Source organism: Orbicella franksi, chromosome 11 (assembly GCF_964199315.1).
Source record: "Orbicella franksi chromosome 11, jaOrbFran1.1, whole genome shotgun sequence".
NCBI lineage: Eukaryota > Metazoa > Cnidaria > Anthozoa > Scleractinia > Merulinidae > Orbicella > Orbicella franksi.
Genome location: NC_138155.1, coordinates 26,483,880 through 26,498,701, shown reverse-complemented (window position 1 = coordinate 26,498,701; position 14,822 = coordinate 26,483,880). Strand labels below are relative to the sequence as shown.

General features: G+C 40.1%; 1 protein-coding gene, 2 long non-coding RNA genes and 1 pseudogene across 3 annotated transcripts in view; 3 read left to right on the top strand and 1 right to left on the bottom strand.

Annotated features, from left to right (window-relative positions):
• LOC145460626 (uncharacterized) overlaps nt 1–14,822 on the bottom strand; it is a 104,392-nt gene that overhangs the window by 17,548 nt on the left and 72,022 nt on the right. The gene's annotated exons all lie outside the window — the stretch shown is intronic.
• Nucleotides 1–14,822, top strand: part of LOC145460627 (uncharacterized) — a 93,776-nt gene that overhangs the window by 14,381 nt on the left and 64,573 nt on the right. Inside the window, exon 2 of the long non-coding RNA XR_014039873.1 lies at nt 740–1,770. This is a non-coding gene — a long non-coding RNA (uncharacterized LOC145460627). The remainder of the gene's footprint in view (nt 1–739; nt 1,771–14,822) is intronic.
• On the top strand, nt 4,573–8,112 carry LOC145460617 (uncharacterized; annotated as a pseudogene).
• LOC145460610 (TNF receptor-associated factor 2-like) lies at nt 9,760–11,983 on the top strand. The gene is made up of 2 exons (XM_081445484.1): nt 9,760–11,102; nt 11,362–11,983. The coding sequence occupies exons 1-2, from the start codon at nt 10,716–10,718 to the stop codon at nt 11,845–11,847; spliced, it is 873 nt and encodes a 290-aa protein (XP_081301610.1). The 5' UTR covers nt 9,760–10,715; the 3' UTR covers nt 11,848–11,983.

The following is a 14,822-nucleotide window of genomic DNA, read 5'->3' as shown; positions in this document are numbered from 1 at the left end:
AGGTGTGTATGTGAGTTAACTGTATAAATTTTCATTAGTTTGCAGTCAGCGAAATTCTGATTCCATTGTATATGATACCGTAAGTGCTCGAGCGTTTTGTTCCTCGAGTTAATATTGCCTTTTTTATTCGATTTCATGTTTTTTTTTAAGGCCTCGGTAGACCTCAGTAGCGCTAGAATATTCAATTCTGAAAGCGTCTTCATAATTTTGAAGTTTTGTTGTACCAATTCAGAGTTTTGGAGCGGGGGGGGGGGTGGGGGGTGGTGGGTAGTCACTTGTTGATAAGGCTTAAAAGCTCGGTTAAAGTGTTGTAAAATTCAGCTTATTACCTGGACTCCACAAGCGGAGCTGCGAAAGTTGAGCCAGCTCGATGGGATCAAGAGAAATGTTCGCGACGCTCAAAACCCGACGGTGTGAAGACTCGCGAGGTAGATAAGGACTAAGAAAGGCTACTAGTGCTGGATACGCAACTCTTTTTTTTCGGCGAAAAAAACTTGCAAAAACCTATAAAACCTGATGCTGGGATCCTCATCACATTATGTATATTACACAGGTCTTGCTTTGGCCTGTAATGTTTTGCATTTTGTTTGCAAATTGTCATAAAGCGCGCCTCCGAACGCACCTCCAGTCTAAGCCAATTAAAATTAGGCTTTGTGCCCCGCTATCAATCGGATTCGATCCGCACGAAAAAGCAGACGATCAATAAGTTTAGGATACGATTGCATGCTCCGGTTAAAAGTTACTAAACTAGCTCTTGCTCCTGGGAAATGAAATTGTTATACTACATCAATCGTGCAATAGTAAGTTGATTATTTAGACTACTCCTAAGCGGACTTGCGTACGTTTTTTGTAAACCTTAATTTTTAAGTTACGAAATATAAACCTAATTTGCCTAAATGTTGGATGTATTGAATTTGATTACGATATTCTAAGCTTTTACGTGAAGGACGTATTCATCTCTTCATGGGCAGGCTGTTTTCAAAATGTAGAAAAATCATGTATCGACAACCCAAATTTTCTTAATGTTGGATGTATTGAGTATGTAATTCTAAACTTTTATGTGAAGTTACGATTCACTTTTTCATGAGGCAGGCTGTTTTCAAAATGTAAGCAAATCGTGTATCAACAAAGCAAAGAACCAACTCTAGATCTCGGCCCAATTATTCTGTTAAAACACCCTTTGACGTTGCAGCTTGTTGTGAGGCATTTCAATGTAATGATCCTTACGCCAAAATGTTATTAAGGCGTCACGCACTGTGATGCCTTCATTCTGACCTTGTAGGAAAGAAATTTGCTGAGTCTTTAGCTGAAGATTTGTAACATAGAGTTGTGGGAGCATGCACGGTGTGTTTGATGGATGGTTTTGCAAAACACGATTGCTAACAAGTGCAGTATTGGCCGCAAAGTGCTGACTTCCACTACTATGAAATCATCAAACTAAATTTAAATGGCGATCGTCGCTAGAGTGATCAAGCCAAAAATAACTTGTATACAAACTCATAGCTGAGAATTCTTTTCAAAAGAACAACTTTAGAGACCATAAAGACTTTCAATATCATGGCATAATCATTAGAGATATTGAATACATACTTGAAACTTTGTCCTCTTCAGCAGTTCGTCCAGAGCACAGTTTGTTGCTGTACAAACTGAACTCCCAAAGTTGAAAAGCGACATGTTTTGATGAAGCCTTCCAACGAATACAACTAACCACCGTCGACCATTGCCAATTCGCTCGTGCTAATGGCGGCTCGTGATGTGATGTGACGATCAGTGCGAAAATTGTCTACAACCAACACTTAACTACCGTATAAAACAAATGGCAGCCCGAAGCACAAGCCGTGCAGATATTACCAGCAATCGAGGCTGTAAGAAGGCGCTGGCATCAATGTGTAGTCACGAATAATTCCACGAAGAATCACAGACTTTTGCTGGATAAAATCAGCTTTCATCTGTTGTCGAAAAACACTCTTCGTGTTGAAGATTTCAGTCCAAAAGCAAAAATAACTCCCCAATTTGGTGATCTGTCTAGACGTAATTAAAATTGTTTTGTCCAGTAGAAACATCCGCTTTCGATTCGAATGCGCAAGTTATAATGAATTTCTGGGAAAATGATTAGTTCTGGGAAAATGATTAGTTCTGGGAAAATGATTAGTTCTGAGAAAATGATTAGTTCTGGGAATCCAAAAGTCTGGTTGCCATGTTTATGTACATGGTTATGCATGAGCTCAGTAGTTGGCAACACATGATTTAGGATTCAGTTTTACCTTGCTGAACTGATTGGTAGATTCTCAGAAAAAGAGGTCTGATTGGATGGTTTAATTGTCACGAATGATTTCCTGTAAATTTAATAACCAAAGCAACACATGATCGAAGTTAAATTTTCGAGGCGCGACATTCGCGTGAACTTAAGCTACGTACAGTGCTTAGCTTGGAGGATCTTCAATTTAAGACCTCTAAAATATGGACTACAAAAGGAACGGAGGTTCAAGCATCTGTGGATTTAATTCAGTCGCAGAGGAATTAAGCGACAACAAATGCGCTATTTGCTCTTTAGCGATTCGAGAGCCCGTACTGCAGACAACTTGTGGACGTAGATTGTGTAGAGCGTGTATGATGAGGTACGATTTTGAATGAACTAACTGTATCAGAATTTAAAGTTACAAACAGTGTGTTGTTTACGAAATTCCGATTCCATTTTTTCTTCATTTTCTTTCTTGACTTGTTTTAAATATGATTTTACGTTATAGTATAGAAAGTCGTGTAGAGTTTGAATATTCATTTCTCAGAACCGAGTCAAACTTAAGCGTTTGGTGTCGACAAAATTCCAATCTTGGACTATCGATCACGGAAGACATCTGTTTCTTACTCGTTTTTCACCGTCGACGCTACTGTATAATTTTGAGTACTGCTCTCATATAGGTTTTCGCAAGTGTTTTGGCTTGAAAACGTGCGACATGATTTTTAACCGTGATGCATATGATCTGTAACATCTTAGTTTAGTGTGACTTTGCTGTCTATGGGAGCGCGTCACGAGAACACGATCTCAGCATCGATTTCAGCAGTCCTTTGCGGTTGTAGGTATTCCTGGTTTGTGGTACTCTTCATATTTTCCCAGTTACGGATATAAACATGTAAAGTACACGGCTGCTCTTTTTACAAAGATACTCTTTGAACGGTTCGAAGGGATTGATATGATGAACCACAAGCGCTGAAAAAGTAAAATTCCACATGGATGAAGCCAAGTTTACCCTCTGTGGAACCTCTTGTTCCTGTGTCAAACGAGCTCTGCTTGGCTATGCAGTGGCCCTCGAAGGGTCAATCGGCTGATAGTTTTGCTAGGAAAATTTGCTTCTCGACAGAAAGGTTTCGATCAAATTATCTTTTTTGGCCGACAAAAAGTACCAAATAACGATTTCCAATGCGCTAAAACCACAAGAAGCAAATGGGTTAGAATATCTGACGAAAATTCTGCGTCTTTTTTCATCTTTGGGCGACGGTTTTGAATTTCGTCCAGTTCTGAGATTTTTAGTCCATTTCTGACAAATTTTCTTACGGGGAATCCCCTATTTTATTTACCTCGCGCGATGATTGGATAAAAAGTCAAGCCATTAATTAAGCCCATCGATTTTTTTACTGATTTTGAGTATTTGGTTTAGACTTCTCTTATCAACATTGTTTTGGCATGTTATCAGTAGATGATTACGGGCTTAAGCTAAAACCGTGTAATATGCATGTACAAGCAATGAATAGAAGATCCAGACATCAAGTTTTATAGGTTTTCGCAAAATCTCTTTCCGTTTAAAATTTATGTGACTTGGTTTGCTGTTTATACTGACCAGCGCGATAAGGCTCGTCATCTTAGTACCGACTCATGTCAGTACCAGCCTCTCGCTCTTCGTACTCGGGTTTTCGCGGACATTCCTAGCTAGCTCAACGAGAGCTCAGCTTTCGCAACACTGCTATATAAACACACATATTGTTGGCTTGATAGCTCAGTTGGTGCAGCACTGCACAGGAATCGCAGAGGTCATGGGTTCGATCCCGTTCAAGGCCTGAATTTTTTTTCAGGCAACTGCTTAAGTTGTGTTTATAACTGCTATGATCAATCATGGCTACACATATTTCTGTTTTGTTTAAATTGTTATACACCCCCGCCTCCGAACACAATTCGAAAACTCAGGCTCTGTGCCCCGCTGATAATCTGTTTCGATCCACACGAATAAGCAGACGATACTGAGACATTCTGAGTCTAATCGTTACTGAGATATGATACTTCCGATACCAAATCAATCTTGAAAAGATTCTATTTGGCACTGGCATGTTCAATCTTTTAAGTTCATTGAGTGAAGACTACGATGAAGAAAGGTACGTTCGATTTCGGTGTCAACACAATGCAATAATAACAAATTATTTCACTTCAGAGGTTACTGACCAATTTCTGAATTCAGCGCTCTCTAAAAGTAGACTTTAAATTAATAAGTAAATTTGTTTTCCTCACAAATTGAGGAAATCTAAAACTTGTGTAAAACCAGAAAGTTCAAAATTACCTATTCCAGTTGAATTTGTTCACTGCTTATTATCGTAAATCACTGATTTACCGGTCCCCAGGCTCTTGGAGCACTGAATTAGTTTGCTCTGAAGCCGTGGTCATGATGATCGACACAGAATTGAAATTTCAGAGTGGGTTTTCATGTTTACATAAGCTGGTATGTGTCAGTGTCGAGCTGGCAAAGACTCAACCAAATACGGTGATCTCAGAGAGTGGCTTGTTTGATACATGCTAGATTCAGTACAAAGATCTAACCAGTTTGAGTATGTATTAACGAGTCATTAACTTGGCCATCGGCTCCTGCTTTTGTTAATGTTGAATTATTCAGTTTGAATATAACAGCCGGTACACACACTTTTAATGAGACCAAATAGCAACGAAACATTTTCTGAAAATGGTTTAGTTATAGACATGAGGGTCATGTAGCGTAGAGCTATTTGAACACGCCATAGAACAAACCGCCGAGAATCTCGTGAAAGTCAGTGTTCCGCCATCTATTTATACTACCAAAGCTAATCCATGAAGCAACACTTTCCCCCGCGATCAAACCAACTGACACGCAAGGTACGAACAAACTCAATTACCGAAGCATTCCATCAGATCAATTACCAAGACATCTAAACAGATCTTAGACTTTTAATTAATATCGTGCAAAAATACAAATAAGTGACAAATGTACATACTTGAAAATTGGTCCACTTCGAAGTTTTCCTCAGTAACAGGCCAGATAAATCACAATCCGTTGGTACAAGAAGCTAGAAGACGGGCTATCGGGGAAATCAAGCGAGGCCGAGATCGCGTCCAGAAAGCCTTTGAATACAGTCGACTCTTATTAAAAGCTACCACCCTCGCCACACTGCTCGTGACGGCAGTAGAGTTAACGTTAGTGATGTCGCAGACAAGTACGAAAGCTAACTTGATGAGACATTATCAGATTCCGAGCTGCAATCATCCTCGATCCACCTTGAACGTAAAACTCAAACTCGTCACTAGTTGTAACTCTGTAAACAATCACGGATGCGTGGGCGGCGACGTCTGTCTGTCCTTTACTCCACAGTTATTCAACGTTCGAGTTAAATTCAATGCGCTCTGAGTTTAAAAAACACAGCAGTACTTGAAGAATGACTAAGTTACTGCAAAACCTTGAAAGTCTGAAATGTATGTCAGACGTGTTAGGAGAGGTGCGTGGGCGTGCGGAGAAGGACGACTGTGTCTGAAAGTCTGAATTCGGTGTTGTGTAATGCCACCCAGTGACGTCGCACATCAATGGACAATTGTGAACCATTTACATACGAGTGCGTGACGTAAGCATTGCAGCGCTAATTGGGGCACTGTAAATGAAGAAACAAATTTTGTAAATAGAACTGAAAGTTGTTAGACTTCTGATCGACTTCTACTGCGCATTTTGGAAATTTGGGCGTGAAGACGTCATCGATCTACGTGTCGATCTACTTACAGACTATCTCACAAAGGTATTTCTGCTTTAACCTATCACAAACGGATATTGCGGAGCCGTAAACAAGCCTCTGACAACTCATAACTAAACTGTTCTGAATTTTCTAGAATGTCACGCCAAGGCGTATCGATAAACAGACTGCCTAACGTCTCAAAGCCGGTAACTTCCGCTTTTAGCCCATTACAAAAGGATATCGCGGAGCTGTAAACAAGCCTTTGTGACAACTCAGTCTATATTTATCGCTGGTTTGAATTTCTAGAACGCCACGTTATGATGTATAGATCTACCGGACTGCCTCAAAAACAAGCCTATGTTACAACTCGGTCTATTTATAACTGTACGTCACACTAAGTTCAGGAAGTTTTTGAATATTATTTAAGGAACCGCACTCGCGGTTCGTACACAGATTACTTGAGGTAGTCGATCGACGTAAGATTAGACCGAAAACTGGCTTATAAATACTCAACCGGTCACAGATCGAACAGATCTGGGGGATAAAATCTTGAAAGGGAACCGGTCCACTTTTGCTTTGGAACTTCGATCCCCGGTACAGACCTGCTGTGGCCTCAGATGTCCATGCAAAACCTTCTTTCAGATGCGGAAAATAAGGTGCGAGAGGAACTCAGTTTAAGGCCTTGTTAGAGAAAAAAATCGATCGCGTGTAGCGAGGACCTTGAGTGTATAATATGCTAGTGTACAGAAAATCAATATTTGTGGTTAATAAGGATATTAGTCTGCATACGAGCCAAGTGGCTCATCAGGCCGGAGCTTATCCCGGTTTCTACAGCGTGAAGCGATTAGGAGTATCTCTATTCCCCTCCTGGATAGGATGCTAGTCCATCGCAGGGCTACACCCAGCATTAAATTCGCCGGTACTCATTTATATACCTGGGTGGAGAGGCACTGTGAGATTCAGGTGTCTTGCCCAAGAACACAACACAATGTCGCCTGCCAGGGTTCGAACCCGTTACGCCCGATCCGGAGACGAACGCGCTAACTATGAGGCCAACGCACCTCCCATTGGGATATTGAAAGTGGTTTTATTACCTTCCAAAATGATATTTGATACTGAATAACTTTAATATGTTTACCTTGGTGACAGTAGTATAATTTCTTAACTTTTTTTGAAGGAGGAATGACTCAAGATGCCCTATTGATGACCAGCCGTTAATAGAGGCAGAGGTGTGTAAAAAAAGCCTTCATTATATGTCGACTACTGCCGTGCGGTTAGTTATGCGAACTTTAATCAATGACAATCGTGCCTAAAATGGTTGTGTGCTTAGAGAACTGAACACTAATAGTATACAATAAATAGCTAATACTGCAAGTCAGTACACAAAAAAATAAACAAAAATATTGCGTTCTTGACGGGTGACGGTTAATTCTTTTTATGGTAAATTTGCTTTCTGCAACTCACCAAGTCTGGCAATGTTTGTAGTGCTGAACAAACCAACCGTAACTGGACTAAAAAATTGTGGTGTATGATTTTAGACCTGCATAAAGTTCTACTTCTTATTATCACGTGATACCAGTCAGTGTTTGTTGTTTTATGTAACTTTAAACATTCTTCTTCAGCAAGCAATTGGTGATCAACATAGTGACGCAGGTCTCCCCACTCAAGAGTCCCATGACACAGTTCAAACTCAACAGCTAGAAATCCTAGTACAAGAACAGCACGCATACTTCCAGCTGGGGGTTTGTGGTGCCGGGACAAGTGGAAGTTCTCACCATGTCGAGGAAGAAGGAGCTGGAAGGCTCTACCATCGGTGTGGACACCACCAGCTACCCTGCCAGCGTGCAGAGGATAACCAGGCAAGTGGATTGAGTCGGCGTTTTTCAGGAATTCGTCAAGCTGGTGGCCAGAGGGCAAGATCACAAGGTGGTCAGTTCCACAATAGATTGAATGCCCCTGTTGAAGAGGAGGAACCAAACCACGGATATCATTGTGGATATGGTCTGCAAGGTAGAGTGACTTCCACTCAGCAGAAGGAACAAATCACTGAGAATTGCTGCGGCACACAAGAACTGCAGCAGTTATCAAATGAAACCCTTCGCAGGCGAGTAGTAATGTCGGAAATTGTACAATTGGCCTTATTTTTGCCGGTAATCGTTTGTTTAAGATTTAAGGACTTACTTTGATCGTTGTTCTGGGCTCTAAGTTTTGAGAAACGCTGCATGCTTTGTATGTTCCTTACGGCTAACAGTAGATGCGTCTTTCAAAGTAGCCGTTTTCTGGTCGATACGAAACCATTTCCATTCGGAAATATGCTTTCGTGCAAGAAACAGCTAGGGAGCAATTGATAGAAATTTTAGAAGATAAGTGTTAGTAGAGCTTTCATTTTTTGTCGAAAATCACCCTTCATGTTGAAGATTTTCAGAAGAACGAATAACTAGAAACTGAATACGACATTGCCGCACTGCTTCGAAACAATCCGATATCTGTACCTAATATCATAATTGTTTCCGCTTTCGATGAAGCCATCATTGACTGATCTGTTCAGTCTGGTTACCATGGTTACGCTGACATTTCATTGAGTGAAAGAACTTGTTCCGCTGCAAACCACGAAAGCAACAACAACAACAACAACAACAAAAACCTTTATTAACGTGTCTGGGGTATTTAGCATTGCTGCTAATTGGGGACACACACAAAAAAGAATTATGAATGTAAAAATGAATAAGTATATATTAAAAAAGTTAATAAGTAAATATTAAAATATTAATAAGTAAATATGAAAGTCAGGTCAGGATAAACATAAGGAACAGTTTTCACAATTATCCCCAAGTAAAGATGCTATGTCTCTTCTTCTTATAGTTGATATGAAGGAATGTAAGGTATCACTGTTCTTTTCATCTCTTGAAAGTCTTGACCACAAGTATGGACCCATGTATCTTATAGAGTGTTTCCCGTATCTTACAGTCCGAAATCTTGGTATCTTAAAATAATTTTCGTTCCGAAGTTGGTATGTCGTTCTATTTTCTTCAAACATATTCTGTATGCAGATTGGTATCAGCTTATGTTTAACTTTGTACATTAGTATTGCCAAATCTTGTAACCTTAGGTTGTATAGAGTCGTTAGTCCAGCTTTCTTAAGTAGTTCATCGTATGTAGTAGATTTGTCCTTGAAAACAATGCGAAGAACACGCTCTTGAATCCTTTCAAGTTTCCTTCTATCCGATTTTGTACAAATCGCACCATTGTTTTATGCTCGATTACACCCACGCGTTGGATTTGAATAAAACCCCAGATTTGAATAAAACCCCAGCAAGCAATTTCACTGGCAAAAATAATACAAAGAGCACATGCAATTACAAAAGTCAAGATAACAAAAATAATTTTAGACAATGTCAGGAATGTCTTCAATGTAACCGTCAATTTTTTACTTTTTTGAAGGAATGGCCCAGGCGGATGCCCTGTTGATAATGAACCTCCATTAGAGTCAGTGGTAAATATGGTATTCTTTCCCAGATAGTACTTAAGCCTATACCTCTTTGCGTATTGTCCGTATTGGTAAACAATGCATTTCCTCTGAGTAAATATGGTTACAACTAAATTGTGAAGCAGTCTGTTTCTGGCTCAGTGGAAGTGCGTAATATATATAACGACTGTGCAATAATTATTAATAGAGGGAAGCAGACGCCGAAAGTTACCTCGATCGTAATCGTTTGTGCACGGATTATTTGTTCCTATAGCTACGAAAGAGAACGATTCCTTTGATTGTTCCGCTAAAGCTTGCTAACATCAGAGGCTATTTCATCTGGGAAAGACACCATTGCTTTATGCTCGATTACACCCACGCGCTGGATTTGAATAAAACCCCAGCTTCGAAAATAAGGATATGACATTTGAATTTGCCTTTGCATGTGACACAAACGCCCGCGACAAGCGAAATTTTCTCTCTGGAGCAGCGAAAATGCCATTCCCTAATCATTTAGATGAATCAGTCAGCGACTCCATCGTAAGTTCAGAATCTTAATTTCATTTTCAGTCATCTTCTCTCTATGCTTTACCGGACGGCGCTTCTGTGATTTTGCTTTTCCGTATCGGCTAAATATTGGTTTTTAGAGGAGTTTTAACTTAATGTGTTATTTTATAGCTAAGGGAAAGCAGATTTTTCAAAACAAAATTATTTTGACATGGTTTAGTGATGGTAGTTCAATATTCAATTTTTAAAGCTATCTTCGCTGTTCTCGACATTTTCGCCGTGGGTGTGAAGCCGCTTCTGCTTCTGTCCTATTTGTAGTCCTTCGTAGTATTTGGTTATGTTGTCCGCAATCTGCACAGCAGTACTAAATGCATGAAGTCATTTGCTTGTATTCTGTTTATTCTAGCCCAGCAATGGTGGTCAGGGCTGCGTTCCGAGCGGCGACACTCCTCCAGTTGAGCCACCTGCCGAGCAGGGGGTCTCTGAACAAGGACAACAGCCAGGTTATCAGCGGGAACGTGACGAACATGGCGTTGGACCAACCCCTCCTGACAAGGTGACGGAGCAATCCCGAGAGCGGAATCCGACCAACCAGCAGGGCGATGATGGTCAGGTTGATGGACTGACCTACCTCAGGGCAACTGGTGGACAAGCCAGTGTAGTTACTGCATCTTGCCCCATTCCAGAAACGGAAGAGATCGCAGGGCATTTGCTGAATGCGCGTGAGAGGCAGCCAGTTTACCGGCAGAGCGATGTCGGAGGAAGCAGTGGTGTGAACCAATCTATGTTAAATGGTGGAGGGGTCACATCCAGAGAAGAATCCTCCATCCAAGAACCGGCTGCATGTCAGCTGGTGAATGGACAACAACAGCAGCCCAGTTACCAGCAGAGTGCACAGGCTAATGCACTGAGCCACCCCACTCAGGAGATGGGCCTGGATACACGCCAGAGCCAAGATAGACAGGAAGTGCCTTGCCCTATTCAGGAGACCGCACCTTTTGCAGAGCGGACGCCAGATGAACACGAAGACCTGCCTCCATGTCACCAGCAGCTAAATGGTGTAGACATAAATGCAGTGAGTTCCACTGGTCAGAGGGAACAGGCTGTGGAGCATACCTGTAGTCGCCAGGAACTACAACTATGGAGACAGGAATCTGACAGGCAAGCTGATGTTACGTCTACTACATTCCTATTGGAAATAAAATACAGGGTCATTTATGTTATGTCCTGTGACTGGAGGCAACAATCACTATTTTTCTAACTAGCTACTTTATATCGAATACTACATTGTGTCGAATAAACAGTAAACTATGACTAAAAAAGTGATACCGGTAGCTTTAATCAACAACATTGACACCGTTATATGATGATAAGGCAAACTGTGTAATGTAAATAATAACATTAAATTGTATTTTATTCTCAGGCGTAAGCCACAAAAGGCCACAAGAAACAAGATGAATCCAAGGGAAACATGTGTTATTTTTGAAATACCAGAGGTTCAGCAGCGACGGCAACTGGATGTCAATGAAGAGGCCATAGCTTTCTTCAGGCCCGCAATTAATAAGCATAAGTATGAATACAAGTTTGGAATAAGAGTTTATCTCAGTGGAGTGGATAATGGAAGAGGCAGATATGTGGCCATCTTTGTCCACATGATGGAAGGTGAACATGATGATCTTTTACAATGGCCTTTCACTGGAACAATCACGTTTTCGATCTTGGATCGGAGTGGTGCCAAAAACGATATCAGTCAGCTCGTGCAAGCCACACAAAATGTATCTGCATTTCAGAGGCCCAGGGAAGCCATTTGCCGTGAAGGATGTGGTTTTGTAAAGTTCGCTCCGATTGAGCAGGTCTTTGGTCCTCATTACGTAAAGAACGACAAATTGTTTCTGAAAATTGAATTTTCCGACTAACTGACGATAAGTTGCTGTTGCTATTGTTATTTTTGAATTTTTTTGTCGGTTAACTCATTTGTAAGGAGACGTTCACAAGCATAATACTGATTTGTTGATGCTGGCTAACATTTTTCACGATTGCTCTCTGCTGGCAAAACTGTTGAATATGCGTAGTTAATGGTTAGCTTAAAGCGATATATAATCACCGTCGACCGACCGAAATATTACATTGTGCTCGGAGCATTGTGTTTCGGCGGCTTTGCCTTCCTCAGCTGTGTTGGTCACTGATTCAGAAAAGTCACGAGTATAAACACCTTATTCGACCGTTTATTCACATAATACGCGTCCCAGGGCCTGGAAAAACGAGGAAAATCAATAAAAAATCTTGTTTTTGAGTTTCCAAATGGGGCACAGGAGCTCTCACAGTCGACCGCGTTGGATATGAGATGAGATAGCCAACGAGGCGCCTAGCGCCGAGTTGGATATAGTTATCTGATACCCAGCAAGCGCGAGTGGAATAATTATTTTATTAAAAAAAGAGAAAAATAAAATAAAATAACAGGGAAAACGCCCCCCAAAATTAAGCTTACACAACCAAATTTTAGATTATGGTATAATCGCTCATATGCCATGATGGCTAAGCGATAGCCAATGAAAATTCTGGATTTGCACAATCCAATGATCCAGTTTTGTATTTGTATATTTTCTTCGACTTGCTACCTGTATTTTATGCGAAAGAGTAGTTTTTGAAAAAAATGTTGATTGTAATAGATTTTGCATGGAGCTTTTAAATGTAGCATTTGTTACATGGTTGTTCACTGATATAACTTTTAGCCCTTTGTAACTATGCTATTTGACGAGAGACGTTAATCTGTAGATAGTGTAATTTTTAGTGTCATTTGTATCACTTGAAATGGTTTGATTCAAACTTTTCAGTACAACGTTTAAACTTATTAAAAAAAATTGGTGTGACTTGTATTCTTTGAATCATTAATTCGGAAAGAGAGAATCATTCCAATCAACAAAAGAAATTTAGAAACTAAGAAAAGAAACCTGTTTATACTTTCCAACTTCACTAAAAGATGTGCGAAACGGATACAAACCGGTTAGTTATAGTTCTCTGGCATTCTTCGCACCACGCACACCCGTAAAACACAGGTTAGTCTGGTTTTCAAAACGACAAATGTTGGATAACGAATCTCTTATTGGACGGTATGAGTCTAGTATCGACGTACATTTTAACTACTCATCTGTTTGTTTCTTTGTTTGTTGTTGTTTTTACAAACAAGCAGCTATAGGAAGCCCTAATTAACCTAAATATCCACAAATAGTAATACCACACACTCAAATCTCTACAAACAACGTAATATATACTACGCTTCGCTTCTGGTGTGTTTGTCCCTCTAGCCTGCCTCTGGCGGTGAGAGATTGTGACTTCTCAATTTGTTTACCTCGTTTGTTTACTCACTACGACAGTCATTCTTTAATCACTTGTGACCAATTACAGCGTAAGTAATAGTTACAAGTTTTCCCGGTTGCTAGCGAGAAGGTAGCACGAGTAGCGCATAGTAACATGTACAGGTGTTAGGCGTAGGAATATACCCGTAAGCAAGTCACGATTGGTTTTAGTCATCATTAATACAGCTGTGATCTTTTGTGACTACGTCAACGATCCGATTTAGCGCACGGGGCCCTAAAAGCTTAAGAGAGCGCGCGTATTGGAGAGGAGGCACTCATTTCTTTTTTAACATTATGTTTCTGTATGTGGTTGAATACATTAATGAAAAGCAACAGATACTTTTCCTCAAGAACGGTAACAATAGGAGCCCTGATGGTTAATGTTCAATATTACGTTCACATTAGAAGTAGACTGCATAATTCATTCGTCTGGTAATTCCATTTGTCAATGTCTTGAATGTCACTTTTCCCCACAGCGGCGCTTATAGGAAAACACGTAGGGGCCAAACCACCCCCCTAATGTTTCATGAAGGCTATATTTGCTTGGTTTATATATTTCTGAACCAAGTTTGGCAGATGGGCTTTCTTTGTTCCCCAGTTTATTTTAATTTAGAAGTTGCGACAAAATGTCGGATTATGACGTCATAATTGATGACGTCACCAAAACGTGCTATAACCTTTTGTAAAATCTGATGTAAAGATTATGTCATTGGAAAGGCCTTGACTTCAGGAGTAAAATGCCGAAAGCCGTTTTTTGCTATGATGATTATTTTTTGAGATATGGTAAATTAAATATTTTTTTGCTGTCCCCCCGGAATTTGCTTAACCATACTGTCCTTCTTAAGTCAGTCTCTCTGGTTTATTTTTTTCAGCTTTTTTCTAGGAAGGCTGATAATCTAGCAAAATAGAAAGCTTGATGTTGTCAAAAATCGTATGGTTTTAGAAATTTGATTTTCGGCTTTGTTAGGATGGTATTAACAGTAAAAAAACGGGTGACGTCACAGGTTATGACGTAACAAAACTAATTTTAACGCAACAACACTAGAGGGATAATTTTTGATTCCTATTTTCTCCTTTATTTTAGCTTTAGTAATCTGGCACATCACATGTGCAACATAGCTCCATTTGCTGGAACAAAATTACGGCTCCAATTTGGGGATTTTTCTCAAGGGGGGACCCATATTTTGCAGAGTTATTTTTCATATTTGAAAATGCCATATTTCATTTAATTTTTGTGATATGGACAACATTTTTTCATGTTTCAGCTCCCCTTGATGTGCTCTTTCGAACACATTGTAAAAAATATGCATATTGAAAACTTCAAAAGTCGCAAAAAACAAGACGTCATCACTGTGACGTCACAACTTTGACATTTACTGACATTTTTCACGTAAATATAATTGGCATTAGGTCTCCTGCTCATCTGCCAAGTTTGGTGTAGAAAGAGTCAATACTTTTTAAGTAATGCGAAATAATGTGAAATATCCAAGAACTGACGAAACATTTGGAGGGTGGTTTGGCCCCTACGTGAAAAA